A 27,535-nucleotide genomic window follows, 5' to 3' on the forward strand; every position below is an offset into this window, starting at 1 on the left:
AGACAAACGGAAGCATGGTAAACATTCTTGATAATAGATCAATGGCGTGTTTCGGAATATTGTTACGTTCTTGCAAGTTCACATCAAAGTTATTTAACACTATAAAATCACATACATGTCGGTCTATTGTTTTGAACATTCGGAAAAAAATGTCTGTTTAATGGTTGCAGTTCACAGATTGTTTTTGCAGGAATTATATGCACTCTTAATTTTTAAGGTCCAAAGTTATTAGATAACATTATTTCACGTACTAAATTCTTATCTCTGTGAGGTCCCCAGGAATCAAGTAACAAAGAGTGCAACATAGCAATGTGAGGCAAAAGCGCAAACTCAATAAATTCACTGAAAAATTCTCCTGTCATTTTTCCAGATTTCGACCATCGCACAATTAAACTATGCACCTTGCTGGATCCCTCCTGCAGCACTATAAAGAGTCAGGAAAAGAGACGTGTTTGATTAGATTTTTATTTCGATAATCTCATATGCATTCATTGTAATGTGTCTATAATTCCCCCTCCCTCCTCCGATCACTCACCCACACACTCACAATATAATAACAACACTCTATGTAAAATTAGCGGTTTTAATGCACCCCAGAATTATATTTTCAAAAATGATGTATAACTTGTTTATACCTTTTCTTAACATAGAGTTGCGTTTCCTTATTATCTTTAATGAATGTAACCTCTCCTTGCTAATTTAGGAAGTGTATTGCTCGCTCCCTATGCTGCTAGAGACAACACTATATACAGTATGTATTCAATCCTCGCGCCCACCTGGTCAAGCGTAATACTGCAGAATCCCATTGGATGGTGGAGACCGCTAATCCCGTCTCTTTAACTCTCTCTAGCTCGTTCATATGTGCATCACAGTATGTAATATTAGAGATTTCAACATATCTCATGATGCTCTTTCGAATGATATATATTGTGCACGCACCCGATAACAATGTGACTTTTATTTCTAATAATTCACCCTACAATAATGGGTAGTCCACTCAACACAGCAACACAGTAGTCGCTAATGCACTCCACAAAGCGACAATGGCAATACACGTGTATTATTGAGAAGAACAACAATGTACTCCTAATTTCAATTAATGTTCACAAAGCACTATGTGCAGAACAAAACTGTCAGTTCTCAGTTCACAGTTCGCTTGCCTTGGCTAGTTCTTCTAGTTCACTCAAGTTCACTGCACATCGAACTCCGGTCATGCTGCTATGGTCCACGACATGTCGAACTCGAGTCTCTCCAGTTGCTGTCCACAACACGTCGAACACCGGTCTTGAAGGCTGGCTTCCTTGCTCACTTGCAGACTCACTTGTAGACTGACTGACTGACTGACTGACGACACTCACAGTGTTATTTATTAAACCGCATGTTCTAGAGTCTTCGATTCGCGTGCCTTTCAGAATCTCCGTGAGAAATCTGCTTAAAGATGCTTCCTTAATTTCTTCACTCCACGCCGTCATCGAAGTTCTCCTCCCCTTGCTCCTTACCGCGGCTAGCGTCAGGGGTTAGTGTTTCCATTTCCCCGTGCCTTTCTTCTTGCTAGATGCACGTGCAAACCCCTGACGCAAAGAGAATATTCCGAATGGCGCCACACTGCTCCCTCTTTAGGACTGTACTTCCCGGACAGTTGCTTGGTAAGCTGCTAATCGGTCCAGGTGCACCACCATCATCTTCCCTCTGGGCTGTCGTTGGATGCGGTACACCATGTCATTGATCCTGGTTACCACGCGGTAGAGTCCTTCCTAGGTGCACTGCAGCTTCAGCGATTTCCAATTGGTCCTGGTTGGTCGATACAGCCACACTAGGTCGCCCTCCTGAATCTCGCAGAGTTGGCTAATCTGTCGTAACGCACTTTCATCCTGTCGCTGGCCATCTTGAGGTAGTCTCTAGTAGTTGATGGACTCCATCCAACTTCTCAGTCAGTTCTGCCACATAGTCAGTCGCTGACTGGTCGTCGCTTGGTTGGCATGCCAAACAGATCACAGGCCAAGGCGCCGCAGCTGTCTTCCAAAGACCATATTGGCCGATGTCATCCCTATTGTATCGTGGACTGAAGCTCGGTAGGCCAAAAGGAAGAGGGGGACTCTGGCATCACAATCTTGCTGATGGTTGGACACAACCTTCCGTAAGTGCTCTTCCACGGTTTTGATGTAGCATTCCACCATGCCGTCGGACTGTGGGTGGAGGAGAGTGGTCCTGATTTTATTCACCCCCAGACGCTCGAACAATTCTCTCATCAGGTTGGATTCGAAGTTGCGCCCCTGATCACTATGCAGTTCCCGGGGCACACTGAATCGGCAGATGAAGTTGTCAAGCAGTGCGTCTGCCACCATTGAAGCCTCTTGGTTTGGAATCGCGTACACCTCAAGCCATATTGTGAAATAATCCATGGCTACTAGTAGGTAGCAGTTCCCTCGATCCGTGGCCGGGAATGGTCCAGCAACATCGATGGCGATTGTACTGCTGCGTGGCTCCCCTGCTGCGTGTCCTTGGTCCGCGACTGACTGCACATGTGTCGCATCTCCGTGTCGGTTCTCTAATGCAGCCAATAGAACCTCTGCCTTAACTTGTCCAGTGTCTAGTTGGCTTCCAGGTAGCCTCCGGTCACACCAGCATGAGTCTCCTCGAGCACTTCCTTCACCTTGCTTCTGGGTAGGACAAGTTCTATTTGGGTCCTACCATCGGCCGACTCCCAAATCCTCTTCAGGATACCGACCTTGACCGTGAAGGATTCTCACTGGGCCCAGTAGCTCTTGTAAGTGGTGCTACGGTTGGCGATGTCGGCCCACACTGGTCTCTGACCGGACTCCATATCACGCAGTAGCTGTCCAATCTTTGGGTCCTCCAACTTCCCCCCTCCTTATGGCGGCGTTATCCCATCCTGGGGTCAGCTGTGCGGCGATTGCTCGGACTGCGTGGGCGCCATCTCGCTCTTCTACTTTCAGGCAGTGTCTGCAGCCATCCGGGCATCAGCGTTGGAATGTTTCTTTCATTGGCGGTGTTTGGAGATGAGGTTGTATTCCTGCAGGCATTGAACCAAATAGGTGGTCAGCTGCTCCAGATTATTGAAGCGCAATAGCCAGGAGAATGCAGAATGGTCTGTCATCAGATGGATTTCCTGGCCACATAAATATTTATGGAAATTCTTCAGGGCTTCCACAATAGCAAAAAGTTCTCTACGTGTCACACAATAGTTTTTCTCAGCCTTGGATAGTGTTCGGCTGAAGTAGGCAATCACCCTCTCTTGCCCGTCCTGTTCCTGAGAGATTACTCTGCCGATGCCTACATTACTAGCGTCCGTGTCGAGCGTGAACTTCCTTCCAGGGTTGGGGTATCCGAGTACAGGAGCAGTGCAGAGCGCCTCTTTCACTGTTTGGAAGGATGACTCCGCCTCATTTGTCCATTGGAATTGTCGTTTCTCCTTGGTCAGGTGGGTTAAAGGCTTGGCGATATTGGCGTACCCAGCTACGAACCTTCTATAATAAGTGCAGAGGCCGAGAAAGTGGCACAACTCTTGCTTGTCCCTCGGTCTTGGCCATCCCTTGACAGCTTGCAACTTCTCTGGGTCCGTGGCCACTCTGTTGGTCCATATTACGTGCTCCAGTTAGCCGACCTTCTGGAACAGATGACATTCCTTCGTGTTCAACTTCAGCCTGGCTTGTTGTAGTCTCTCGAACACTTTCTTCAGGTTCTACAGTTGTTCGCCGAAGGTCTTGCCGCTCACGATGACGTCATCAAGGTAGACCAGAGAGCTGTCGTATGTCAGGCCTCTCATTACGGACTCCATCAGTCTCTGGAATGTTGCCGGGGCGTTGCAGAGACTGAACGGCATGAAGGTGAACTGCCTATAGAGAATGCCGTTTTCTCCTTGTTCTCAGGATGTAACGCCACCTGCCAGTACCCTGATTTTAGATCCAACGTTGAGAACCACTCCACTCCTGCTAGGGTATCCAAGCTGTCGTCATTTCGAGGAAGAGGAAAGCAGTCCTTCTTGGTGACGTAATTCAGTCTTCTGTAGTCCACGCAGAAATGCAGGTCCCCACTCTTCTTCACCAGCACTACAGGTGATGACCAAGGGCTGTCGGATTCCTCGATGACCCCTCTTGCTCTCATGCCCTCCAGTTGGTTGTCAGTCTCCTTCTGTTTGGTTAGAGCGACATGTTGAGGAGGTTGTCTCATTGGGCAGGTATTTCCGGTGTCGATGTGATGCTCAACTTTCTCCATTCTCCCGTAGTCGTCTTCAGACAGACTGAACACGTCCTGAAACTGTCAATAGATCGTGGACTTGTCTTCTTTCTCCTCTGCTAAGATTCTCTGCCAATTCTCGAGCCAGCTCTTTCAATGATGGGTCTAGTTCTCGACGTGATTGGTGATGCTCTTCGTTATCACCCAGAGGCGTCACAGACATTACCTCCTCGATGTTTCACCACCACCAGGCACCACCTTGTCCCAATTGGTGACATTTAGAACCCTCACTGGTACCACCTTCTGGTTTGGGAGTAGTGATCTGGCCACATAAACCCCATCTATCGGAGTTACTTGCGAATCGAAGAGCAGGTTTCTCTTAGGCTGTCCATCCAGTCATGCCAGTCCTTCTCGCAGCCTGCTGGGATTATCACTTGATTCTCCAAGGTGAGTCTGCTGGTCATGGGTTGGTCTTCGACGTCCCTCAGGAAGACTTCATTCTGACCAAAACGGAGGATATGGCGCCGGACGTCCACCGTCGCATCGAATAAGTGCATGGCGTTGAGTCCCAGGACAACGTCTTCAGTGTTGTTGGCGACGAACACTCACATCTCCAGTTTCCTCTTTCCCAAGGTCAAATCCAGGAAGACTTCTCTCTGGATGTGCAAATTCTCGCCTGAAGCAGTACGAAGCTCATATCGATGCAGCGGCGTCTTCCCAGGTAAACCATGCACGACTTCTGGCCTGGTGATAGTGAGTGTCGCACCGGTGTCCACCAGTACTCTGCATGGACTGTCTCTTATCCATCCTTCAGCAATCAGCCCATTGTCATGTCTTGTGTTAACTGGCTTCAGAATTAGCGGAGGGGACGGTGATGACGGCGCCAACTGCCTCTCCTAGCATCGGCTCCCTGTCTCTTCTGACTGTGGCCAGATCGGTCGCAATACCTTCTTAAGTGTCCAGGTTTGCTGCATGTTCAGCAGGTGTGCATTCCTTGTCCCCGTCACTCGTAGGACGTAGTCTCCTTTTAAATAACTTATTGTATGACAGATTCTCAAGGAACGTTGGTTCTGAAGTGATTCCGTATCACAATGACAGCATGATAGAGTGGTAACTAAAACTTTCGTGGTTCGAATCCTGCCTGGGAAGGAAACTTTTTTTTGTTCCCTATTCAAATTTATTCCCAATACTTTTCGATTGCAGCGATATTTTACTACTTAATTAAATTATTATTCCCAGAACAGGAATTTTACCAGCTTATTTTCTAATAGCTTTCGAAATGGGCTATTCAGCAGTCGGAACTACATCAATTTCAATAGATTACTCGCTATCTTGTGAATGGGGGTGTGGCATGCGCAGTGGCTCATTACGGGGACTTCGATTCTTCCGTTGATTCGGTTTTTTTTGCCACTACTGTACATGACACGTCATGAAGGAAAATATTTTCTTTGAAGTTCAGTACTTGGTTACATATTACGTCATAAGAAGCTGCCTTTACACAATAATCTCTTTCTTGGTCTTGTACATTGTCGAGAGGTCCAAGACGAATTATTAGATTTTCGTCCTGTTAAATTACTCAGAAGTGCCTGTCTTTTAAACACCCTGTTTATATCCTGTCAGAATAACAAAATCGAAAAATTTCACTTCACATGCATTTATTCTGTTTACTTTCAATGCTACACTAGTTGCTCACCATTATCCTCAACAAACTAAACACTTTTATTGCCAATATTATCTTTTCCTCAGAAATCGTATACCTACCCATCATTCCAATTAATTAAATCATTGACAATGTTCCCCGTTCATTCCAAACATTATTTCCCCTGGATCCTCGAGTCGACTAACAAGATATCAAGAACACATGAAATTGTAAAAACAACTGCCACAGTAGAGCGGAGACTGGATCCGAGGAGGGATGATTCGAGTCTGTCTCGGGTATGAATTGTAATTAAATTGATGCATCTGATTATAGTAACATCACATAGAGAGAAAAGGGAAGAGAAAAGACACTTCAGAAGACATATATTCGAATGGCATTTTGTAAACAAATTTTGATCTTAACCCTGGTTCTTCTATTTCCTGACAGAAGGTTACCCTCTTCACCCTAAATTCTCCTCTTTCTCCATCACTTTATGCTTCTTGGGGTGAGAGAATGGAGGCAGTTCTCACAGCAGTGGTTCAGTTCTTTGGGAGAATTACCATTTAGTGTAATAAACTTTGTTGTCTGTGTTTGATGTAGATGGCCAGGGAGAAGACGACTCTTACTCTTACACAGAATGTGCTGCCGTGGACCATCGTACAGAACCTGATGATTCATGTGTAGTAGTCAAACCTAAATATGGTTTTTCAAGACACTCCTCTCAAGTTTTCATTGGATTTGAGGTAAGGTTTTGATTCTCTGTTTAATGTGTGACAACTTTTCTGAACCCAGACATTAACATTATTTTTTGTTTAAGACCTGTTCATTAAATAAATGCAACCTGTTCTTAATTGCTACATGGTTTCGAACTATATTGTTCAAAATTTCTAAGTCACATTCAGTAGTACTGTCATACTACTGAGCCATCATATTGTGCACATAGATCTACGCAGCAGTTGATATACCGTCGACCGGGTATACTTTACACAAGGGGGGTAACTTTACACATTTCTAGAAAAAATGTTTAGAAAGGCAGCACATTACAGACAATGTGTAGCAACTCCGTGGAACTGATTCTATGTGACAACAGCACATATGTGTAGTAGACTGAAGTGTGTGCCATTATTAAAGCTGTTATACACAATTTTTCTAGAAATGTGTAAAGTTACCCCCCTTGTGTAAAGTATACCCGGTCGACTGTATGAAAAACTAGCTACTGATATTAACTTCAAATGTGTGAATAATTTCTTTGAAAGTTGTATTATAATGAACAGTGCATGCTTAGAGAGAGTTGTTGAATCTGCCTCCTGGTGAGGTGCAGCTTGAACCACATGATATTATGAGTTCTTCTTTTAGGATGCTTATTGAATTCACTGTCCCCAAACGTAGTGGTAATGCCCCACCTCTGCACTAACACCAGTAAAATGATAAATGAGGCTGAAATCAAAATGCTGTTATGTCTACTATTTGTTAGTGCTTGTAATACTGTTAGTGCACTTTAAATCTGGAGTATTTTATTGAATCAATAATTAAATGAGTAGTGCCAACCATAGATCGAAACAGCTTTAATTTTTTGTGGAAATACAATATCACGATATGTAGTAAAGACAAATAGTTAATTATGAATGAAACAACAGCGTGCAAGATAAATTTGAACTCTCAAAAATCGTCACAAGAAGATTCCAGGAAATAGGACTTTCTATCAATCCGAACAAATCCACAGCAATTTGTATTGAGCAGGAGAAGTTCAATGAAGACCCATTTGAATTTCGGAATAGTGAAATTACAACTTTGCAACATGGAGGAGCAGTTCGTTAGGTGTAAATTTTTCCAATGAAATTACTTTTAAACCTGCTCAAGTACTTCAAGGACTGCAAAATAAAATAGAAAAACTCACTTCTTCTCCATTATTACAGGCAGACCGAAAATTTATTGTATTAATACCGTCATCTGTCCTGGACTGATTTACCCACTCCAAACTATCAGGCCACAAAAAATTCCTAAAAAATTAACTGCTACTGACATTTTGATAAGACCTTAAAAAAATACTTCAGGCACCTGCAGACATCCCTAATGGAATGGTGTATGCGGAAAGAAAGAATAAAGATTTGCGACTCTTCTGTGCTAAATGGGAAGTGTATCTCAAACATATTAACACATGTAAAGTGCTAACCCTCTCAAATAATGATTATATGTACGCCACAAGAAACCTGAAAGAAGAAATATCTCTATCACTACAATCACTTGATATCCCACCTTCTGATCACCTTAAACATTCTCGCCTCAATATTATCGATGCAAGGAAATTGAGAATGGAGCTAAGAACAAGAGCCTTCCTAGAGTAAAAGGAAACGCATATGTTTATACAAGGAGTACAGTATATCCACTAACTCATGGATCCAAGACCATCGTAGTTTGTCATGCAGTGAATGGCGAGAGAGTGTCAAGATGACAGCAAATGTTTCTGCAGGTAGATCTGTACCTCTGTAGGCGTTATCACAGAAAGAAGAAACTCTTGCACACGTTTTGGGACTCTGCTCTCACAGTGATTTATTAAGGAATACGCGTCATCATAATATTTGCTCCATTATAGCTGCAGCACTAAGAGATAATGACTTCAAGGTTTAAAAACAAAAGCAAAGCTTACATTATTGACCTAACCATCAGGTTTGAAAGCCATCAGTCCCAGCGTTTAGAAGTCCATCAAGAAAAGCAGAGCATATATACATCTACTTAACGATATAGAGGTAGTGGGTCTACTCATTGGTCTACAGGAACAGTTCCACGTTTTCGAGCAAAATTTTGGAAATCTCTTTGTCTGGCAACATCTATTTTAAAAGAAATAACTATTGTCACTATCAGGGGTTCCCTACAAATTTTTAAGAAACATTGCTATTATCTAGCTTAATTATTGAACTTTTCAGAATTTTTCACTCTTGTAAACTTGAATTTTCTTTAACTGAACATTGTATTTATTGCATTATATAAATTTATTATTATCTGGTATGCTTCCTCTATGGACAACCTCAAAATTGGAGGAAGCAATAAAATAAAATAATAAAATATGAATTAGATTATTTTATGATGAAGACTGAAAGATGAATCGCGTATAGTTGTGATGGGTCATTTGTAGGCATGGAGATGTTGACTAGAGCGAAAAATGACTGTTAGTTGTTTTGATGGGTAATTTAGAGGCACGGGGATGTTGACTAGAACAAGGAATGACTGCTAAATATTGTGATATGTAATTTATAGGCACCGTGCAAGCTATTGCCAGCAGCTTTATCCTGGAACTAAATGTAGGAGAGGCACGACACTGACAATGTGTTTGTGGTCTAACGCTCCAACTCTTGTACTCAATGGAGAGTAAAAGACGCAGAAAAAGCAATATTAATATTACGTAGTGTATTGTTCTAATACATACAATAATACAGGTGAAATAATATTTGATACATTTTCTACAAAAATAGCACAGAAGTAGAATAAAGCGAATAGACACTGCCTATAAATCACATACAATATTATTACCAGCTCTGATTTTTCTAAGCAGTTATTGTATAAATGAATGATATTAACTGCTGTGCTAAATTATAAAGCTTAAGATTATGAATTATACTGGTTCTAGTCCTGATGGGAACGAACTAAAAGTTCAAGGATATGCAATGTACACTTTGTTGGAAACATAAGGTTTGGTCATCGCCAAAACCTTGCCCTTGACCCCACCATATTACAGGCCAGAAGTATTTCATTACAGGAGTCGTAGAATGGATTCAAGAGGCTTGTGGAAAGAAATAAATTTAACGTTTTGACAAATGAATTAATTTCGAGATAATAAAATTAGCATATTCATAAGTATGCATTGTTCATGGCAGTGAACTAGTTTTCTGTTGCAACACGAATGAAAATTATGCATGTACACAAGCAAACATACTATAATCGCTGGCACAATTAAATAAGTTAAGACCTATGACACTAATCATGATCTTAAAATAAGAGTATGATTTCAGGGATAGTCTCCTATTAGACATAACACAGAGTTGCGTTACTTCAGTAACACCTGATGTATTAGCTGTTACCAAAATCGAAGTGTTATGCACTGTTTTTAATAAATGAAAATGGGTCTCTCCTATTTTGCTCTGAGAATATTCGGTACGTATTGAACCACACTGTTCCGAATATTTGTAAAAACACTGACGGAACTAGCATCAAGAAGGAACAAATTTATATTCTGGCAAAATAAACAAAGTATGCAAGAAACTATGCGAGCTGTTTTAAAAATAAATATCTGAACTGCAGAATCATAATTCACTGTACGGAGATTAAAGTAGAACAGCCATCTAGTAGATGAAGGTGAAATTCTTAATCGCCGTCACCCAAAGTTTTAAATCCAATTTTATTGTTATGATGGCAGAGTTAGTGATACATTCATAACAAATTATAGTAATCTGATTATGTCACTGGGCACAAAGATGAAGTTATTGCTGATAAGGGATTTCCAGGAATAAAAACAAAACTTTCTGGCCATGGTGTTGTAGTGATACTTCATTCTTGCACGAGGGAAAATTAACAGCTGATGCAATCGAAAGAGCAAACAGTGTAGCAAGTGTAAGAATTCATTGGAAATATGTGTTCAGAGGCTAAAAATATACTGTACTGTATTTTAAAAAAAGTATCAATTCTACTTCTTCACCATGTCAATCACATTATTCACGTGTGTTTTGTTTTATCAAACTTACAGCCTTCAGTAATACAATGAAATATATTATAAAGCCTTAATAATAATATCACATATATCATAATGTGCTTTGTGTATAAACATTCTATGTTATGTTCAAATTAAAAATGAAAATGACTTTCTTGTGAATAAGTAAATATTAATATCTAACAAAGTTTTGGAAAGTAATAATAAAAATAGAAGATCCATGTAACTAATGAGTGTTCAGTCTTAATTGCTGGTTCCTCCAAACCCTTCAGGAGACTGATATATTATCTCTTTACAAATATTTCGACCTGATAAAAATAAATAAAATAAGGATATCATGTTGTGGAATTCACAATATTTCGAGATTTTTAAATTGCAGTCGTAAATTGGTTTAATATTACATTGTTTACTTCAATAAGAGTGCTACATAAATGGAGATCGCTCAATGATACTCATTATTATAATAATGATGATAAAACTGTTCTCACACAATTATTGCCTCGGTTATCAACATTTTCAAATGCTGTAATTCTGTGTGACTCCCAAGCTGCAATATCTTCCATCACCAACAACTCTAACTCTCCACCTTGTCCTGATATACACGAATGCAGGAAAATAATGAGGAACCTTAGTGAGCAAAACAAAAAAGTGGTCCTGCAGTGGATACCATCCCATTATGGTATCCCCCGTAATGAAATAGCTATTCTCTTGCAAAAAAAAGCACTAAAATCCTGCCCTATGTTTGTGAAGTACCCTACAGTCGAGCATCAACCATCATACGATAGAAGGTAAAGGACACTTACAAAAATCTCTGCAAGATAACATAAGCACCTCTGAATGGAAAGACAATGTCACTTCGGTACCAGATTGGCCAAGGAGAGAAGCAGTTGCCAAATTCCGATTAGCAACTGGACATGATTGCTTGGTAAACATCTATGCCGCATTGGTTTACTCCAGAATCCTAGCTGCCCACTCTGCAACCAGAACATCGTAATGGACTCAGACCATCTAATGGATTGTCCTCCACAACACTGGTAGAGAAGTATTGGGAAGCAAGAGAGTAAATGATGGCCCTCCAAATATAGATATATTCCATCATTCTTGCTGAGATGAACTATTTTTGTACTCTTCTCACTGTTTATTTGTTTACTTATCTCACACTATTGCATGTTGCCATTATCACGGCTAAAGATAAACTCTACATCCCTGCATTAAATAAATAAATAAATAATGATGATGATAATATTATTACTATCTATGATTATTTTATGCTCAGATCTAATTTCACTTTGTAAGGTAAGACAGTTGCAAACATCGAATTACTTCTGCCATAATGAAACTATGTTCACATGTCCACTAATGCAAAGATTATCCTCTCTTTCAAGAGAGCTGTTTTTAATAAGCTGTCCATAGGCCTATTTATTGACTGAAACCCGCATTCAATGGTAATATCGCACAATTCTTCAGTTTAACTATCAACATTTATAAACACCAACTGAAACAAGTCGTCCCGTCTCTATGAAAACTTATACACCCTGCCATGGCAAGGCGCCACTAGTAGTACATGCATGGTGCCTATATTACACTCGACTGTGTCTGAACCTGCGTTGGATCTAGTTCCTATTCAGCCTTGTTAAAATTATGTGATTTTATACTATTATTTGCTATTTAATTGCAGTCTTCACATCACAGTGTCCTTTATTTATTAGGCAATCATAAGATCAATCTCATCTCATTTTTCTTACTCATTTCCTGTGGTCTTCTTCTCGTTTTTAGAATGCTAATCTGTCACGGTGTAGGAACTTCATAACAAAAACAGAGTCTAATTCAATATTTTGTGGGGAGTCGTATTTATTCAAAAATGGTAATATTCTCACTTCATGTTACAGTGGGAGGCCAAAGAAATGCTTGATTTAGAGCATCCAGATGACATTCCAGAGTGTGATCGCAGAAAGCTGAGGGAGGATGCCGAAATGGCTCAATTTAGTGATGAGCACTATCTTGCAGATCGAGCTGACAGAGATAATATTGATAGTCTCCTCAAATTTGTACCTGTGTGGCACCAACACATACTAAATGGAACTGAAGGTAATTTAATTTATATTACTGTCATTGAAAGTTAACTTAACAACTGAAATAACATTTTCTGCTGATCATTTGATCAGAAATAAAATTTCTTTAAATATATGAAACTACCATGAAAGTGATATAATAGCATAAGGATTTGAATCAGTTTAATAGGCTACACTTATTACCATTTGGTCATTCTGATGCAGTGACACTACAGCATGAAGATGTCCAGAAACTGAAGCAGATCAAAGTTCGTGAATATTTACTAACTGCCAGGGAGAAGAATGTACTTCTTCTTGGACTCGTGGATATTCTGGGAGCTTACTGCTATGATCATCGCACTACTGAGGGTGATCCGACTTCAGAATCAGGATGGACGATCAACAAGCTGAGTTCAACACTTTCTTGGTTTGATGTAAGATTTGTGTGTATTAATAGTGATATAGAGGATCAGTGGCGCCAACTTATGGGCTCATGGGACCCGAACCCATCTAATAATATTTTGTCGTTTTATCATTATTACCTATGAGATTTATCTTAACTTATACCTCAAGTGTTTGAACCCACCCAATGTTTTAAAAAAGTTGGCGCCACTGTAGAGGATTGTCAGAAACTGCACCCTGAGCGCACATCACGCACAGTATGGCTGTGTTTGGTTGATCACTTGGTTGTGTGTTTTTAATTTTTACCCAATAGTAAAGCGAATGAGGCTATCACATGTCAAATTGACCTCATCTCGCCAAATACTACTTACTATTACTAATTCACTCAATACTAAATAACCTAGTAGTTGATACAGCATCGTTAAATAATCAATTAAAAATTCAGAAGTAAAGTACGGATCAAAATAATGATATTTATGATAGGAATCTAGAAGTATGTCTCGAAATATTCCTCACTGGTCCATTAGGACATTGCAGGTTATCAATGTACAATGTTATTGCATAATAGGATAGTAGTTTGTTTGTACTAGCGTGCTCAACTTTCATCCAGGTATCTTGGGTTCGATCTCCGGCCAGGTCGTGATGGAATTTGTGGTGACAATGGTGACAAAGCATACATTGTCAGGGTACTCCCATTTCTATCCGTCTTTCCACCATCACTCTCAGTCTTCTCCTTATTTCCTGTATTGTCTGCAATAGTAAATATAGGTTGGAGTGAAGTCTTGGGGGTAGTGCAGGTTTCTGATGAAGTAATACTGTATTACCTTTCATGAATCATGTATTTCAATAAAGCAAAATGCTAATAGATACTGCATATAAGTCAAAATTATCTGCGGTCCTGGTTAATACGTGGTTTACACGCAGTCCCTTGAACAGCGACTTATCGGGGTTTTGCTGTAGTTTCATTATCACAATTTAAAACTAGGCTCCATTCTCGTAGTACAAATCGCGCCACTTTAGTTCCATTGTAGTTTCTGCAACAAGGATCTTTTCTAGCTTGCCGCGCTATAAGTAACTAGTAACTTATTCTTCTACTGATATATATTTTACATTATTGATATAAATATAAAAAGCTATCTAGTTGTCATATTATGTTGCGTAATCTATTCTGCATATAATGTAGTTGGTGTTTATTGACTTCTGCTTTAAATGTTTGAGAGCAAATATCGAGTTTTGCAAAAGATGACAATTTTCATTGTCTTATAACTGCGACAACTTTTGCTAAAACTGATTTCACAGGGATACGCGTAACATGAATGTTGACATGTAACCACCAAAGACTCAATTTTGAAAATACTGACATTTAGCGATTTTTCAAAAAATGCTCCACAATTGTGTCTAGTAAGTGAGTTTAGAGACGTCTGATGAAAAATAAGGCAACAAGAGCTTTCATGGACAAACTTTATTTCCCGGGCAGATATACTGATATACACTAGTAGGGCTCTGGTACGCATTACTTTTCAACATAGTCACCATGTTTGTCCAAACACTTGACTGAGGCATTGATGCTAGCATGGAAGAAGTCTGCTCAAGTCCATGAAGCCATGTTATAATGGCTTGCTGAACGACTGTATCAGTGTTGAATCGCTTACCACCCAAGTGCTTCTTGATTGTGTTGATTAATGTCCACTATATTATTTTGAAATATGCCACAATAATTTTCTTTCATTTTCCTAAACTTACTTCTGCTGTTTTAACTGACACACCAATTAAAGACATTGTCAGATACTACTTAAGTGGCTTTAAGTAATATTTGTAAAAGAGAAAGTTGTAATTTGAAAAGTAAGGCTGTTATACGAATTGTAATTCAAGATCATAAAATTGTTAAATGAATTTCATTTGGTTTGCAAAAATGTTGAAATCTGTAGCTATAAAAGTCTGACAAATTTTGGATTAGTGGATAAACTAATGCTATGCACACATCAGTTAAATATGATATTTTATATTTAGATGAAAATGTTCAGTCTTCAACGTGTATCAGTCTCATTGTAACTTGCCGTGTTAAAACTAAATATTACTTTATTGTACGTCGTCTTGTAGGAATTTCAGACCGTCAGGGATGTTCTGGTAGCCCTCATGAGGCGGAGTCTGTGCTATCCCCTTTACAGAAGTTGGGACTTGTCAGTAGCAGTTGTGAAAGATTTGCAGCAGCTTCTAAAACTTGGTGAGTGCAAATATTCGTCCATTCAGCTTGGTTACCTGTCATTCTTCCTGTACTGTCTTATTGTCTTGAATATGTCTGGAGCTATGTGCTTACTGAGATGGGATACGAATGAACAAGTGGGGAACAGAGATTTGGACACATTATGAGGAATAGATTGTAAGGAACCAATTACTGTGCGGGTTAAGAGTTGCAGCCAAGACGTTCTTGACTGTCTCCCCAACTGAAGTAGAAGAATGGAGTATGAGGTGGTGAGAACATTATTCATGTTTGACGTATTTATACAGTGTGTTTGTAGCTCAGCCGGACCGTTCCGCAGTGGCCTTGGACTGGGTGAAGAATGGCGCGTGTGCCACCAGAGTACATGTAAACGACCGGCAAGTCATGGGTACGGAACACTAACTACGTTATTAACAGAGGCTTACCTGCATCACACCAGGTGTTGAAAGTGATGACCTTCAACTCGAACACATTCCCTATATCTCCGAAAACAATTCTGGTTCACTTACAAAAGTTCATGTTGACTCATTGCCTGTATTTCTCTCGTGATGTTGTCCTTCAATTCTTGTAACGTGTGAGGATTTGATGCGTACACTTTACTCTTTAACATTCTTCATAAAGAAAAATCGCACCGGTCGAGCTGGGTTCCTCCAAGTTGGTGACCAGGGAGTGCAATGGTGGCTCTTGTCCTCTTCTTTTCGGCCATTTTTCGTAATGTAATCAACCACAAGTACCCTGAAGCTTTGTGGTGTCGGATTATTCGGCTTAAGAGGTTGGGCGAGCTTTTCATGAGTCGGGTTGTGGAAGCTGGATAGTCCTGGGATTGTTCAATGTAGAGTGGGGAGCCACGGGCAGTTATTCCCGTGGTAGGAGCATAAAATTGTGTATCGCCTCTGGTGTATGACTTGCTGTTAGGTTTTTAATGTCCAGTTTGAAGGGTAGCTTGCGTGAGGTGGGTTGCTGGGATCGGGCTGTGGGGGGGTCCCCATGGCCGGCACAGACCAAGAAGAATTTTTAGGTGTTTTTCTCTTACCTCCCTCCCCTCCCGGTAGCAGGCTGACGCCGACGGTTCCGTAGTGGAGGCCAGTTCCAAAATGGCCTCTATGCGCACATCCTGCTGCTGCTGCACAGTTGTTTTTTCTCTGACACATATCATCAAGTGAGATGTACTGCCTGATATTGTATGTACATATCAGCCAGAACCACAATCAGAGACACTCAAGGAATTATGACCCGGAATTAATTTCTAAAAATCAAAGATGCTGCGGAATAACGAAACCTAAATTTTATATCTTATAACATAGAATATTACAATGCACTGTTCACATCCAAGGAGTTGCAGGCGGCACTAGACACATCCCCTGACACCTCTCCTGGCTCTGATAACATGCTTCGCCACCTCCCAGCAGCTGTTAAATCCTTTCTGCTGAGAATATACAACAGACTCTGGACTGAGGGGATAGTTCCATCTGCATGGCAATCCACCATTGTAATCCCAGTCGAGAAACTGGGAAAGGATCCTCCTTTCTGTAGAAGCTACAGATCAATTTGTCTCACCAGCTGTGTATGTAAGGTTATGGTAAAGATTACAAGTAAATGCTGAATATGGGTACTTGTATCAGAAAACCGATTATCTAATATCCAATGTGGTTTTCGTAAACTCGGATCACCCACGGACCATCTGGTTTGGTTGGAGACCACCATTAGAGATGCTTTCATCAAGGAGCAACTTGTGGTGGTCTTCATTGATCTAGAAAAAGTTTACGATACCACATGGCGTTATGAAATTTTTAAAACTCTTCATGTTTAGAGATTTAGTGGCTGTGTTTTTTTGCATTGCAATCAATGAAATTGCCTACTATGTAGGTAGACGAGTATCTTGTCTGTTGTACGTTGATGACTGCAATTTATATTACTGCTTGATATCTTCCATCTATCAGTCGACAGTTGCAAATGGTCATCAGCGTCTTTTCACAATGGCTTTAAATTCTCCACTTAGAAAATGCAGTACGTTCACTTGCACAACCATCGTCGACTGCATCCACATCCTGAACTGCGTCTTAATAGAGTGGAGTTGCAGTATACAGACATTGCAAAATTTTGGGCCTTGTCAGTGATTCTAAATTAACGTGGGAGGCCCATGTACGAGATTTGAGAAGGCGTGAAAAATCGTTAAATATTTTACGCTTTTTTTGGAAGTTTGCTGGGGTGCAGACCGTGCAATGTTTTATATATGGCTCAGCAAATAAATTGAAATTACGTCTTTTAAATGTTATCCATCACCATGGGATATTACTTGCTACAGGGGCCTTACGAACGAGTCTGATAGAGAGCCTGTATTGCAAAGCGGGAGAACCATGACTGTATCGGCGACACTGTATTGTTGTGCTCATATGCTGTTAAGTCTGCTCGCAATCTGAGCACAATTCTTATGACTGATTTCACCATTCAGCTCTTTACTGCTGGTACAGTGAGAATCCATTTAAACTTCATCCAGCAGATGTCCGGTTTCGTGAACTGCTCTCAGAGCTTGACATCTGCCTACCACCAGTCAGCACACTGAAATATACCACTACTGCACTCTGGATTATGCGTCATCCATGTATTCTTTTAAGAACTTTACACCAGCTTTTCTTGATTGACTTGTTTAGTGAACTTTTATCATGGTTTTCAAATTATTCTTTAGTTCATAATGACGGATATTTGGTAAATGATTGTGTTTCTTGTTCCTTTGTTGCAAATGGACATATATTCAAATGTAAACGGAGCCAACATACCAGTGTTTTTCCTGCGGAATTCTATGGTTTTTACAGAGCTTTATTGTTTTCAATTAGACAACCTCAGGGCAGATTCCTTATCTACTCCGACTCTTTAAGTACCATTCAGTCTCTGGAGTCTTTGAGTTCTGATGATCCACTTTTGTTGAGAACCCAGGAGCTTTTGCACACACTCCTAAGGTCTGATACTGAGATTGGAGTAGTTGGATTCCAGGTCATGTTGGGATTCTCGGTAACGAGACAGCAGATTCTGCAGCAAGGGACGGTTCTATGAATGGCTCTGTGGTGTATTGGCGCGAGAGGTGGTGGCAAGCATTCAAAATTACTTGAAATATAAAATTTGGTGGCAATGGGAAAGAGATTGGTCTCCACAAGATGGAAATAATTTGCGAAATACCATTAATACTGGTCGAGTTTGAGATTCATCTACAAGAACGTCACAGCACGAAGAAGTTTTACTTACCCGGTTGAGAATTGGCCAGCTGACACACGGCGAGTCTGAACCAGAGTGTGACTTATGCCGTGCACCACTTACGGTCGAACATATTTTATTGCATTGCAGGAAATAAAATTGTGTCTGTCGTCAATACACAATTCGGGAACTCTATATGACGCCCTTGGAAATTATTTTAATTCTGCAAATGCAGTTCTGGGATTTTTATCTTATACAGGACTTGACAGGGTGATATAGTTGTTATTGACTTGTTGTTGCTTATCCTCCAGATTCTATACATCTGGAGGTTACATCTGTTGTTTTATACTTAGTGTTATTTATACTTGACATTTCGGAGCTTCTACATCCGAATATTTTATGGAATGTTATTGTTTTGAATTTCGCAAGATAATTTCTGTCTGGTGGTGTTTGTTTTATTGTTTCGTTTTTAAACACTCCCTTTAGTCAAAGAACTGCTCATTTTTATAATTGCTACGAATCACCTTGTTGGTAAAACATTTGTGTACCTCCATTTTAATGTGACAACATTTTTATTTCGTGTTTGAATTCATTTTTTGTGTTTTTGAAAAAATTTTAGATAAGGGTGCAAATAGCCATATTAGCTGACGCCCTCCCCCTTTTTTTAAACCCTATTATCTAACTTCTGTATCATGCTGTCAGAAGCATGTATATTTTATTGTCCCTAATTTTGTTAATGATTTGTTGATACAGCTAGTAATTTTATAAGTTTTGTGATCAACCTTAAAAGGATGTAGGTACCTAAATTGCGTGTATGTTTATAAATTTAGCGGTTTTATTTCAGTTTTTATATATTATTTTGAAATAGTTAAGTCTAATAAATTATCCACGCATTTGCATGACTGATTCTTGTTGCAGGCAAACAGATGGCGCTGAAATGTCTGTTGGAGATACACAATGTCTTTAATAACTGTCCTCCTCGCTACATCTTAAATCGGCTGTATATAGAAGATTATTGTATTTGGATTCAGAGTGTTAATTCTGATAATCTCTTCCTGCTAGCAGATAAGATTGACGAGGTAATTTTATTTAATATTTATTTGCTTTATTATTGTAATGCATCATTTGCCTAAGATTTAAAACGTCAACTTGAAACACCAGACACCTGGGTTAAAATACTGGTCTTCATTGTTGTACTCCCGGCTTCCTTGTCAGGAATCCATTATATTATTATTGTTATTATTTTATCAGTTACTGTTGATAATATCTTCATTATTCATTATTTTTTCGTAGTGTGTTACAATCCAACTCTGCGACAGCTGAGTGACTCACGAAGTTCAACACTTCGCTAATAGAGGAAGATGCTCCAAGTGATTAAAAAAATTCTTATACTATCCTCATATATACGGGGTGGAAGTGAAATAACCTTGCAGATTGAAAGGGATGATAGGGTACACTGAAATGAGTCGAACGTCAATGTTACGTTTTGTGATTAAATGCACAGTTAATTAGAAAATTGAGTTGGACGTTTCAGCAGTCTGGGAACATTGCCCATAAGTCTCCTTTTGTATCACAATACAGATGTAAGAGGTCAACGAACTCAGCATATGTGTACTGTCTCGCACTGCCTTCTCTAGCTACAACGTTGCGATGTGGATTGCATCATTCAGTGGTTTTAAATTTATACTAAAACTGCCGACTTGTTGAAATACGATGGAGGAATAAATTATTCTTTGTTAGATTTTTTATCGATATGGAAAAAAAATCACGATGCAATTAGCAAAAGTTAACCGAATAAGAGTGTGTTAAACATTTGGGGGAAGAAAAAAGGTTTTTTTTTTTTTTTTCTGAGAAAACTATGAACTTTCCATCAATATGGTGTTACAGTTTTTTGTTACATATAACATGAGCTATTCGCTCTGAAGATGTGCAGAGCTGTTTCACTTCCACTCTGTATATTTGTATTATATTTTAATAACTCTTTCCATTTAATGAACTATGTTTCATCTTATTTATATTTGATTTTTGCTGTGAACCTCTATCTTGCCGACTGACTGCTCAATGTAACTAGATCAGGTGGCAGTGCATTGACAGCTGCTCAAACTTAGGTTCGATTCCTCCTTGGACTGGTTACCTGGCTTGTTGTTTTCAGACGTTTTCTCGAACTATAAGGCGAATGGCCAGTAATCACATAGGAAATCCTCAGCCTCATTTCCCTATCTCGAATTTCACTGACCGTAAAATAACGTAGTATTTGATAGAGCATCATTAAATGTATTTATAAAAAAAGTTAGCTATTTGTTATCTTACCATTTCCTTCTTAGTACAATGATTGGACAATGTTTATTTCTTTCTTTTAATTGTAGACAGCCTGAACACAATTCTTATGACTCATTTCACCATTCACCTCTTTACTGCCAAAATCCAAGAAGACTTCGTCCAGCAGATGTTCAGTTTCGTAAACTGCTCTCTGAGCTTGACATCCACTTACCACCAGTTTACACACTGGAATATATCATTACTGCACTGGATAATCATATACATTTGAAAATACGAGAATTGTGCAAATTCATTTCTATTCCAATAACTTTGTAGCTTGTTACTAATTAAAAATGTTGTGAACAAAGCAACTCGAAATTATACCATTGCTTTGCATTTTCTTATTGACATCAACTGTACACCTCTTTGCTTTTCCTCATGTAACCCAGGACGCCGCAAGGAGAATACAACAAATCAAACCGCTAGATGGCAGCACAGTCACTTTTTGCCGCTGCTTGCAATGCTAATCAGGAAAGCTTTCCAGCATTATTGTTAGAGTGTATTTGGTGCTATGAATGGCAGCTAGATGGCAGCACAATCACTTTTTGCCGCTGCTTGCAACACTAATCAGGAAAGTTTTCCAGCATTATTGTTAGAGTGTATTTGGTGCTATGAATGGCTTTTTGGTATATTGGCGTGAGGGATGGCAAGACATACAAAATTACTTGAAATATACAATATGGTGGCAACGGGAAGGAAAATGGTCTGCACTAGAGGGAAATAAATTTCGAAGCATGTAGAATACATTCAAAGATTGGGATTCATCCACAAGAGCATCACAGTATGAGGAATTTTACTTACCCTGTTGAGGATTGGCCACTGTAGTCTGACACATGTCCATCTCCTACATGATGAGCCTCACTGCAATGATATATGCCATGTAATAGATACAGTCAAACATATTTAATGGGCCAGAACCAGTACTTGGCATTCCTAATACCATAACCGAGGGAGTCATCAAGACATGGATTAATGCAAGACAGCAAAGTAGATGGACTCATCTGGATGGACATCGACACAGCAAATCTGTGATGGAGGAAATATCCCATCATTAACTGCTGTAATACTGCACCTAAGCAGACCGAAAATCAGAATAGTAGTTGGACTATTAACTGTCACTGCCATCTGAGGAAACATCTGCACACAATGGGTATCTTTAGAGATGCAGATTTTGTAATGAAGAGGACGAATCAGCCTCACATATATTCTTCGAATGTGATGCATTAGCCAACAGGAGATAGAACTTTTTCGCTGCATCAACTAAGAAGAAAATCTCCAAAAGGCTTCATTGTTAAGGTATAGCTAACCCCACTTCTGCTTCATGTCAATCTAATGTAATCTATGGTGAAACATAATTTATTGCATTGTAGGAAGTATGACTGTGTTCCTTGTCAATGCTTAATTCGGCAAAATCTATGTGACACTCTTGAAAATTATTTTAATTGTGCAAATTCAGTTGCGAGGTTTAATCCAGCACAGGATTTGATAAGGTGATTCAGTTTTTATTGGGTCGTTGTTGCTTACCCTCCAGACGCTTTATGTCCAGAGGTTACTTCTGTTGGTTTATATTTGTTTTACTGAAACTTGACATTTCGGACTTGTATATCCAAATGTTTTATAGAATTTTGTTTAGAAATTGCTGAATAATTTGTTTCTGTTGGCATTTGTTTTATTATTTTATTGTTTCTTTTAAGAATTGTTTGTTATGATATTTTCTAATCACCTTGTTCGTAATACATTTGCGTACCTTTTTTAACGTTACAGCATTTTTAGTTCATGTTCGCATCCATGTTATGGTATTGCTTGTGTTTTTGTTTTTGAAAGAATTTTAGATAAGTCTGCAAATAGCCATAGCCACTGACGCGCCCTTTTTAAACCACACTAACTTACACCTGCTATTTGAAAGCATATATATATGTTGTTAATATATATTTCATTTTACTGTATTACAGGATAGTACAGAGCTATTATTATCATATGTCCCAGAAAAGAGCGGCCAGCTAGTCGGCTGCACCCTGTGTGGTTTCTGCCGAGTGCATAACCATTTCTCCAGTGTTTCTCCAATATATAACAGTACTAACAATGAATGTTCAATAATTTGGACTGACCATGCTCACAGTCTTGCTGAAAATGGCCCCCGTTTGATGCCACACACAACTGACATCTTCTCATATATAGTCTTTTACTTCATCTATAGAATGAGGATTTTTCCTATAAACTCTATCTTTTAGTGTTCCTCATAAATAAAAGTCACAGGGTGTTATATCTGGGCTTTGTGGAGGCCTCAAATTATTACTGATTAGTCTCATATCGAAAATACGCCTCAATTCCCTCATTGACATGGCAGCTATATGAGCAGTGGCAGAATCTTGTTGGTAATAAACTGACACTTGTTCCACGTAAGAACATTACGTTTTGTGCTTGATTTTCGATTCTTCACTGAGCCTGTTTCTTTAAATCTTTTAGCGAGTCGTCTAATTGTTTTGGCAGAAGGCACAGGTCTGTTTGGAAACTTCATTCGAAATTTTCGTCTTGTTTGCTGCCTTTTATGTACGTATTGTACATAATTATACACATGTTCACACAGTGAGAATTTGTTGCTAGGCATTACCTAAATACACAATAATCCTAACTTTATACACTAACGTTGTACACTTGAAGAATCGAGAGTTTCATTACACGACTTCTAAGCACACTGAAAGACCGGGTAGCTCAGTTGATAGAGGGCTGGTACGTTCAACCAGAGGTCCCAGGATCGATACCCGACCCCAGAACAATTTTTTCCCTTGAAATTATTCAAATCTGCTTTACAGGGAGCTTTACCTGAAAGACTAGATTTGCATAATATATACGTCACTGTGTACGTTAACAGAAAACCACAATTCCAAGTCATACAGAGATTGTGTGCACTCGATGTGGGTCTCTGGCGTTTCGTCAGCCCACGCGAGTTGTATGGATATAAAGGGAAAAGTTGAGACGGTGTCGGGTGGAGTTCCCGGGTAGCTCAGGTGGTAGAGCACTGCTACATTCAACCAGAGGTACCGGGATCGATACCCGGCCCCGGAACAATTTTTCCCTTGAAATTATTCAAATAGTGTGTTCATCACTTTATATGACTATCAGTTTAAAACGTTACAAAATGTTTTATCATATTAAAATGACTTAGAACCACATTTTATATCATATTGTTTTTGAACAGTTTTGATTTTTATTTATAATGTGTGTGTGTGTGTATGTATGTGTGTGTGTGTGCGTGCGTGTGCGCGTGTGTGTGTGGTTTTTTTTGTAACTTTTATTCACACAAAACAAGAACGTAATTTTATTTTCACACCAATAATAATCATTTTCTACAATTTAATTCTACTCCCGTCAACAATGGGATTTGCACTCCACACATGACAATGACAATTTACTTGGATTATTGAGAACAACAATGAACTGTTAATCTTAACTAATGTTCACAAAGCACTATTTACAAATCAGAACTGTCAGTTCTCAGTTCACAGGTCGTTTGCCTTGGCTAGTTCTAGCTCAGTCACTCGAGTTCACAGTATCTCGAACCCCAGACCTTCAGAAACAATCCGCTGAACTTCGAACTCAGGTTCCCCAACTGCGGTCCACTGCACTCAAACTCAGGACTTCCGGCTCCACAGTTACGGACACAACTCAAGTCGAACTTCGGTCTCGAAGCTGGCTTCACTGCTACACAAGACTGGCTGGCTTGCTGCCCAACGATTACAACACTGCTCAAGTTCACTCGCGTCTCTTCTTTTATAACCAAACCATAGCTACGAGAAGCTACGATCTCGCGAACAATCTTCAGTTGTCGAGAAGATGACGCCTATCCAGACCTCTCTGGATTTCTCCCCTCAGTCACCAGCTGCTTACTTCCCCCTCACCCTTCGTCGCGTCTGCACTGCCACCTCGCGCCCCCCTCTTACGTCTGTCCCCTCCAGACCCGAGCGGCCGCAACCTTCGCTGCAGCGCTCGTTTTCTCGTGCGCCCCCGACCTCTGTGGGACGCGATCGACTCCTGACTGTCACAATATATATCAATTTGTCAATTTATGCCTCTGCACCTGAAGATGGTTTCTAAAAAATCGAAAATATTTGTGGATATACAACCTTGTGATATGAAATAACAGAAAATTGTTTCTGTATTAATTGATAAGTTGTTGAATGAAATTATAACAGCTTATTATTATATATACTTCAACTTGTCTGAAATCTTAACCACAATATGATTTTTCAAAAATATTAGTCTAGGCTGAGGAACGATAAAATTTGAACTCAGTGAACTCATCTGAAAGCTGCCATACTCTTGTCGGGGAAACCAAGTCTATCACATGATGTCACATTGACCCACTCATCCACACTTTTTCATCATCCAAATGTAGCTGATTCAGATAACTTCCTCACTCTACGGGCCTTTTGGTGATGGTTGGAGTTAACCCTCCTTTTCACAATTCTTTTAGTATACCCATATGAAACGTTTTCATTTCTTAACTAACATATCAGTTTTATCGTTACCATTCAGCCCATGATGGTTGGGGATCCATTGTAAAACTCTATCCTTATTTACATTTTTGATTTGTTTTACTGATGCAATGGGTTTCTTTAATCTTGTTCCATTTTAGGAGATGTAATTGAAGTAATGGACTGGATTGCAGCTTTAGAATCGGCTGGGAAAACTATATTTTTGCATTTGTGTACCCAAACAAATATATTTTGGAGTAATGAGAATGCAGCTATGGAACATGTCCTATCTGTGTGACAATGTAACATGCACTCTCACGCTTTCTTTCTAATTTTGTTATTGTACTCTTTTTGCTGAAGAATATGCCGAGCAAAGAAGATTTAGGACTAGATATTGTGGAGCTGGAGATGGCTGCTGATGTTGTTGTGGAAGAGGAAAGACACGCAGAAATGTTGAAATCTTTTGATGAAATGGCGTTGAATGCAGATCAGACAAGGTATGTAGTAGCATGCAGCTCTGCTTTGCAAATCTTAGCTGCTTGTTCTTGACAAATTCTGTTCAGTACGATAATTTGTAAGGAAAATTGCTTATGTTAAGTATGGCGAGGACTGTATTAGGCTTTATGATTGCTACAATTTCAGTTCACTGGAAGAGACAGCATCATCATCATCTGAAGATGAAGACAGTGATGAAGATGATAGTGAAGATGAACATCAGTCTGAGGTCCTCGATTCAGATGATTTGAGTTCGTGAGTGAGTAAATTAGTGCTGTCCCTAACCACGAATGTTTGTGCTTTATAAGTTGTAGTACGAAATCTTTTACTTTTCAACAAGACGAATTAGTTGGAGTTGGAATATTTTACCGACTGTGGTATTTGTACCATTTGCAGATGTGGTTTATACAGGTGGCCATTCCATTTGCATCGATTGTCCTGGGCAATTCCATTTTATAGGACTTACTGTGTTTGGAATGACAAATGTTCCATTGCTTTCAAGTCCTAACATGCATCTCTTATAAAGGATACTTATTTTTCACCATTCTAACAGCTGGAAACAATGGATCGAAGCAAATAAATCCAAAAAAGAAAAAAAGAGTTGGCAGATTAGACAATTTCTTGCCATATAGTATACCTATTCAACATCTTGTGTTCACAGAAGGACTAAGTAGCAGCTGATTCGTCGGCTGGCTAGACTACTTGAGTGAATATGTGATGTGGTTATTCCATTTGCAGAGAAATAAGGTCAAGGACACTCTGTTGAATACGCACTTCAGTTATTAGTCTATAAACATCATTACACTATTTTTACAAAGAAAAAGTATGTTTATACCTCAATCTTACGTTATTCGACTATGATGATGCTGCTGCTGAATCATTACCAGTAGTTGTAATTATATGTTCGATATTGTCAGTTCTGTTGTTAATTTCTCAACAGTTAGGGTCCTCTCAGACGAGGCCACTTTAGTGGCAAATTAGTTGCGCTGTGAACGCGAGTCAGTGGAGCTGTGAACGCACGTTAGTGCGCTCCTTAATACACTGAATTTTTGTAGAGAATTGTTCAGTCTTCCAGTTAACATGGTCGTAGAAGGAGATATACTTTTGGCAATTTTGCTCAAAGGGAGAAAGAAGAAGAGTCTGGGTACATCTATTAGTTTTGGAAACACTGAATCGAGAACTATTTCATACCTTGTTTGTTAATTTACATCAGGACAATAACAAATAATAATTTGAAAATTACGCAAATGAGGGACAATATAGCATAAAACATAAAACATAAAAAAAAGGTAAAGGTATCCCCGTAACATGCCATGAAGGCACTTGGGGGCATGGAGGTAGAGCCCCATGCTTTCCATGACCTCGGCACTAGAATGAGGTGGTGTGGTTGGCACCATGTTCTGACCGCCTTTTACCCCCGGGAAAGACCCGGTACTCAATTTTATAGGAGGCTGAGTGAACCTCGGGGCCGTTCTGAAATTTTGGCAACGAGAAAAAATCCTGTCACCACCTGGGATCGAACCCCGGACCTTCCAGTCCGTAGTCAGCTGCTCTACCAACTGAGCTACCCGGCCGCCACATATTTTTGTTTAATATTTAAGAATTCAAAATTAAATATAATAGGCAGCAAACATAATACCATTCATAGCACATAACACAACTAATAGGTTATCCTACAATATGTGGCTGTAGTGTAATGGTAAAGTCAATGGCAGTGATGTAATTGAACGCAGGTTCGAACCTGGGATCAACTCATTTTTTTTTATCTCTTTGCTAATTTATTTACATTATTTTAAATGCGTTATTTTATTTTAACATGAAATAAAGGAGATTTTACTACATAAA

General features: G+C 39.5%; 1 protein-coding gene across 2 annotated transcripts in view; it reads left to right on the forward strand.

Moving 5' to 3' along the window:
* The window catches only part of LOC138710277 (protein SHQ1 homolog), a 42,529-nt gene extending 15,923 nt beyond the window's left edge, over positions 1–26,606 (forward strand). Inside the window, exons 4-11 of one of the 2 annotated variants that reach the window (XM_069841016.1) lie at positions 6,437–6,579; positions 12,428–12,626; positions 12,815–13,023; positions 15,092–15,215; positions 19,320–19,480; positions 25,556–25,692; positions 25,838–25,949; positions 26,087–26,606. In XM_069841016.1, the coding sequence (XP_069697117.1) occupies positions 6,437–6,579; positions 12,428–12,626; positions 12,815–13,023; positions 15,092–15,215; positions 19,320–19,480; positions 25,556–25,692; positions 25,838–25,949 (1,085 nt within the window). In that variant the 3' untranslated portion in view covers positions 26,087–26,606. Of the gene's footprint in view, positions 1–6,436; positions 6,580–12,427; positions 12,627–12,814; positions 13,024–15,091; positions 15,216–19,319; positions 19,481–25,555; positions 25,693–25,837 lie in introns of both variants that reach the window. The other variant, XM_069841018.1, reaches the window with a different exon arrangement.
* The last annotated feature ends 929 nt before the right edge of the window (positions 26,607–27,535 follow it).

The sequence above is a fragment of the Periplaneta americana genome, chromosome 12, assembly GCF_040183065.1.
Source record: "Periplaneta americana isolate PAMFEO1 chromosome 12, P.americana_PAMFEO1_priV1, whole genome shotgun sequence".
Classification (NCBI taxonomy): Eukaryota; Metazoa; Arthropoda; class Insecta; order Blattodea; family Blattidae; genus Periplaneta; species Periplaneta americana.